Source organism: Lissotriton helveticus, unplaced genomic scaffold (genome assembly GCF_964261635.1).
Source record: "Lissotriton helveticus unplaced genomic scaffold, aLisHel1.1 SCAFFOLD_1927, whole genome shotgun sequence".
In the NCBI taxonomy this organism is placed as follows: Eukaryota; Metazoa; Chordata; class Amphibia; order Caudata; family Salamandridae; genus Lissotriton; species Lissotriton helveticus.
In genome coordinates this window covers 14174-19145 of record NW_027611825.1, presented here as the reverse complement: position 1 = coordinate 19145, position 4972 = coordinate 14174, and the positions used below count along the sequence as shown (strand labels likewise).

At 57.5% G+C, this 4972-nt stretch overlaps 4 protein-coding genes across 4 annotated transcripts; 1 reads left to right on the top strand and 3 right to left on the bottom strand.

Moving 5' to 3' along the window:
- Positions 1 to 687: 687 nt before the first annotated feature.
- On the bottom strand, positions 688 to 1408 carry LOC144806955 (histone H2A type 2-C-like). Its single transcript, XM_078673012.1, has one exon. It carries the CDS (start codon positions 1229 to 1231, stop codon positions 833 to 835), a length of 399 nt encoding a protein of 132 aa, XP_078529138.1. The 5' UTR covers positions 1232 to 1408; the 3' UTR covers positions 688 to 832.
- Positions 1409 to 1452: 44 nt separating this feature from the next.
- On the top strand, positions 1453 to 1984 carry LOC144806956 (histone H2B 1.2-like). Its single transcript, XM_078673013.1, has one exon. The coding sequence runs from the start codon at positions 1553 to 1555 to the stop codon at positions 1931 to 1933; it is 381 nt and encodes a 126-aa protein (XP_078529139.1). The 5' UTR covers positions 1453 to 1552; the 3' UTR covers positions 1934 to 1984.
- A 265-nt stretch (positions 1985 to 2249) lies between these two features.
- Positions 2250 to 3655, bottom strand: LOC144806953 (histone H3). Its single transcript, XM_078673010.1, has one exon. It carries the CDS (start codon positions 3099 to 3101, stop codon positions 2691 to 2693), a length of 411 nt encoding a protein of 136 aa, XP_078529136.1. The 5' UTR covers positions 3102 to 3655; the 3' UTR covers positions 2250 to 2690.
- A 329-nt stretch (positions 3656 to 3984) lies between these two features.
- LOC144806954 (histone H1.01-like) lies at positions 3985 to 4703 on the bottom strand. The gene has a single exon (XM_078673011.1). It carries the CDS (start codon positions 4656 to 4658, stop codon positions 4011 to 4013), a length of 648 nt encoding a protein of 215 aa, XP_078529137.1. The 5' UTR covers positions 4659 to 4703; the 3' UTR covers positions 3985 to 4010.
- Positions 4704 to 4972: the final 269 nt, after the last annotated feature.

The following is a 4972-nucleotide window of genomic DNA, read 5'->3' as shown; positions in this document are numbered from 1 at the left end:
CAAGCACCTCCCTTCCCGGCCTCCCCTTGTGACCGCGGGCCACCCATCCCCTGCGTTCGGAGCCCCCTGTCCAATATAAGCAGAAGGCTCTGTATGTTTTAATGGAGCCACACACGTTAGCGGCCTCACCGGCACCACCCCGCTGCGTTTGGCCGCCTGCAACCTCGTAGCACTGCCCACATCCCGCGCCCGGCTGGGGCAAGCCTGCAAAATGTGTCCCCCAAAAATGAAAAGAAAAAAATATATATGTATATATTGTTTGAAAAAGAGCGCGCTCCCAGCCCGCCTCTGTCAGGGGCTCCCGATGGGGGGCTCAGCAGCTGCCGCCGGTGCACTGATCAGTCAAACACGCACACTCCTACCTTCCAGCCCCCCCCCCCCACTTGTCACCGCGGCCTGCCTAACCCTCGCGTTCGGTGCCCGCTCGGCTTGGCTCAGCAGCTGCCGCCGGTGCACTGATCAGTCAAACACACACACTCCTCCCTTCCAGGCCCCCACTTGTCACCGCGGCCCGCCTAACCCTCGCGTTCGGTGCCCGCTCGGCTGGGGCACGTCTGCAAAACGTGTCCCTGAAAATTAAAAATTATATATGTATAACAAAAACATCGATATGGTCTGCCTCATGCTAGGCTTTGGGACGGGACAACATTAAAGTGTACGGCCAGAGCTTGGGCATGCCCTCCACTACAAAGCTACGGTGGCGGGCGCTGCCGCATCTATGAAGCCGCCAGAGTAACACCTCGGCACGGATACGCTCTTTGATGGAGTCTGTGGATGGCCCTGAAAAGAGCCTTTGTGTTTAGGGTGCGTTTCCACGGTGGTCTGCGGGCCTTTACTTGCTTGCTTTGCCCTGTGCCTTGTGGCTCTCGGTTTTCTTGGGCAGCAGCACGGCCTGGATGTTGGGCAGGACTCCTCCCTGGGCGATGGTGACTCGGCCCAGCAGCTTGTTCAGCTCCTCGTCGTTGCGGATGGCCAGCTGGAGGTGTCTGGGGATGATGCGGGTCTTCTTGTTGTCCCGGGCGGCGTTGCCAGCCAGCTCCAGAATCTCAGCGGTCAGGTACTCCAGCACTGCAGCCAGATAGACGGGGGCACCGGCGCCCACCCTCTCGGCGTAGCTTCCCTTCCTGAGCAGCCTGTGCACACGGCCCACGGGGAACTGGAGCCCGGCTCTGGAAGAGCGTGTCTTGGCCTTGGCGCGGGCCTTTCCTCCTTGCTTTCCGCGTCCAGACATGGCGATCGATCTAGGGTCTCAGTCACACAACAGAGAGAATGGTACTGCTCCTTCTGCTGGACTCCGGTAATATAAAGACTTCGGGAGCGTCTGATTGGTTGACAGCTAGGCGCCGATAGTACTTTTCAATGGAGGGAGGCGGGCTTCTGTTTAACCAATCAGTGTCCCAGAACCGCATTACAATAGGAAGTGGGGGCCCTGCCAATGAGAAAGGAGAAACGGGAAGAAGCTGCTTTGCACGCCCAGCCTATAAATACAAGTGCCGGACGCCCAGGCATCATTTCTCTCGGCTCCACAGCAAGCAGCGAAAGAGCGTCGACCATGCCTGAACCAGCCAAGTCCGCGCCGGCACCCAAGAAGGGCTCCAAGAAAGCGCTCTCCAAGCCGCCCAAGAAGGACGGGAAGAAGCGCAAGAGGAGCAGGAAGGAAAGCTATGCCATCTACATTTACAAAGTGATGAAGCAGGTGCACCCGGATACCGGCATTTCCTCCAAGGCCATGGGCATCATGAACTCCTTCGTGAACGACATCTTCGAGCGCATCGCTGCAGAGGCTTCCAAACTGGCTCACTACAACTCGCGGCGCACCATCACCTCCCGGGAGATCCAGACCGCAGTCCGCCTTCTGCTCCCCGGAGAGCTGGCCAAGCACGCCGTGTCGGAGGGCACCAAGGCCGTCACCAAGTACACCAGCGCCAAGTAAGGCTTCCAGGCGCACCCCAACGAACACAACGGCTCTTTTAAGGGCCAACCACTTCCTCCCCTAAGAGCTAACGTGCTTCTATTATGACCGGAGAAATGTGTTTTGGAATATGTGTTTTATAAGGGTAATGTTAAGTGCAGAAAGGCCCGCTCTCACGGGGCTTGCTGCAGACCGAGGGCCGACAGCAGGCAACCCGTTCCGCCTCTTTAAATTAACATGTCTATATGAATGGGACCAAGTGTCACATGAGCACTGTAACGATGAGGTTCAATAAACCCACTGGGGAATTCACACATCTGCCCCCCCCCCCCCGGGCTTATGGTTTTCCATGTTGGGGGCGAACAGTGTCTCTGTGAGCGGGTTTAACGTTGTGTTTGTACTTTTAAGACCCTGGGGAACGGCGTTAGTTCACCCCGGGGCAAACGTTCCCGAAATCAGACACACGAACCCGATGTACCGGGGACACAGATGCCCCTTAAGCGGTGGCTTGTGACCAGCGGATCCCTGCACAACCCCCTATAAAAAGGCTTTTTATTATTAGATGGACACATTGAACAGGCGTTTATGCACTGTGAACACAGAGTGCTCTGGTTAACCCAGAGCCGGTATAAGTTGCCCAGTGACCGTGGTACTCACAGCACACCCTCCCTAACCTGTAAAACACATGCCATGACAGATAAGAGAAGCTCGTAGGTGACAGGGTGGTGGCCCTTAAAAGAGCCGTTGTGGTGGTGGTTGTTCGGGTCGGTCCGTCTCCTTAGGCCCTCTCGCCTCGGATGCGACGGGCCAGCTGGATGTCCTTGGGCATGATGGTCACCCTCTTGGCGTGGATGGCGCACAGGTTGGTGTCCTCGAAGAGCCCGACCAGGTAGGCCTCGCTGGCCTCCTGCAGGGCCATGACGGCGGAGCTCTGGAAGCGCAGGTCGGTCTTGAAGTCCTGGGCGATCTCCCTCACCAAGCGCTGGAAGGGCAGCTTGCGGATGAGGAGCTCGGTGGACTTCTGGTAGCGGCGGATCTCGCGGAGAGCCACGGTGCCTGGCCGGTAGCGGTGAGGCTTCTTGACTCCTCCGGTGGCAGGCGCGCTCTTGCGGGCTGCCTTGGTGGCCAGCTGCTTGCGGGGCGCTTTGCCGCCGGTGGACTTGCGGGCTGTCTGCTTGGTGCGGGCCATGGCGGGAGCGGTCTCTCTCAGCGAAGGCAGAGAAGAATGGCGTCTACCAGGGAAAGAGCCCTATTTATGCCCTCACAGACGGAGGGCTGCTCTGGTTGGCTGAGGAGACCGCCCCACGTTCGAAAATAGCCCGCGGTGTGCAACGATTGGATACTGAACTGGAGGCTGCAGCCTAGCTGTCCAATGAGCTGTGGATAAAAGAGACCCCCCCCCTTGGATGATGGCGCCGGAGCCCGCGCCTCGGTCAGCCTTTGTCTCCGTCCGTCCATCCACTTGTAGTCACGAGGACGACTCGACCCCGGTCAACCGGGAGAGGAGCCCGAGATGTCATAAGCACACTGCCCTTGGTCACTCTGGAACACGCCCCCGTTACCTGCGCTCGATTGAAAGTTCACAATCGTCTGCTTTATGCAGGCGCTATATCGAGTCTGCCCGGATACAGTGAAAGCACCAACACAAACACGTTTATAATAAACTGAGGTCTTATAACTCCCAGACCCGCTTTTTACCCTCACCCTGGAGCACGCAGTTACCTGCGCTCCAATTAAAGTTCACAATCATCTGCTTTATGCAGACACTATTTAGAGTCTGCCCGGGTACAGTGAAAGCACAGAGACACACACGTTATTGCACATGTATTATAAACGGAGGCCTTATAACTCCCGGACCCCCTTATTTTCTATGTAATAACGATTTCAATCCACGCAGCACCGAAAGAGCCGTTTATATGGCCAAGATCACACGCGGCACTCGCGTGTGGAAAAGTGCGCTATGGATGTATGGTGCGGTTTATTTTTGAGAAGTGGGGCCATTGGGTGGGTGCAAAGGTGGGGAGGAACACGCTCTCTTCTAGATAGGGTGGTGGCCCTTAAAAGAGCCGTTGTGTTTGCAGTGTCTCGGTGCCAGCCCTTACTTCTTCTTGGGCGCTGCCTTTTTGGGCTTCGCTGCTTTGGGCTTGGCTGCCTTGGGTTTGACTACCTTGGCAGGGCTTTTCTTGGCTACTTTGGGCTTCGCCGCCTTGGCTTTCGCTGGGCTCTTGGCAGCCTTCTTGGCAGGGGCAGCCTTGGGCTTCTTGGGGCTCTTGGCTGCTGCTGGCTTCTTGACCTTCTTCGGGCTCTTCTTGACCCCCGCGGGAGCCTTTTTGGGCTTCTTGGCGGCAGGGGCAGCTTTCTTGGCCGCTGGCTTCTTGGTCTTGGCAGCTGTCTTCTTGGCTGCCTTCTTGCCCTCCAGCTGCTTCTTGTTCACTTTGAAGGACCCGGAGGCCCCGGTGCCCTTCAGCTGGGCTAGGGCGCCTTTACTGACCAGGCTCTTCAGGGAGACCTTAACGCGGCCCTTGTTCTTGTCCGCATCGTAGCCGGCGGCGGTCAGCGCCTTCTTCAGAGCCACCAGGGAGACTCCCTTCCTCTCGGCCGAGGCGGTCACACACTTCAAAATCAGGTCGGACACGCTGGGACCGGAAGGCTTCTTGGCCTTGGAGGCCCCCGCTGCTTTCTTCTGCTTCTTCTTGGGGGCGACCTCAGCGGGAGGAGCCGCGGCGGCTGGAGCGGTTTCTGCCATTGCAATACGAGTCTCGGCGCTGTCACAGAACAGAAATGTACCTCCCAACCCGAGCCCCGTGCATATATAGGGAGGAGCCAGCCCCTGATTGGTTCCGAGGAGTGAGGGCTGTGTGCGAGGCGCACTCGGCTCTCTGCTCCGAGCTGACTTTTGTGTTTCCTACTATCGGATTATCTAAGTTTTTAAACACAATCCGTTAAACACACGCTCCCATACACACATGAAAAGAAGCCCAACTTCAACCCCTTCCCGTGCCCTCCCCCGTTTCAGCCGACCCCGTCCTCAGAGGCTTGTAATCCGCCGTGAATCTCTGC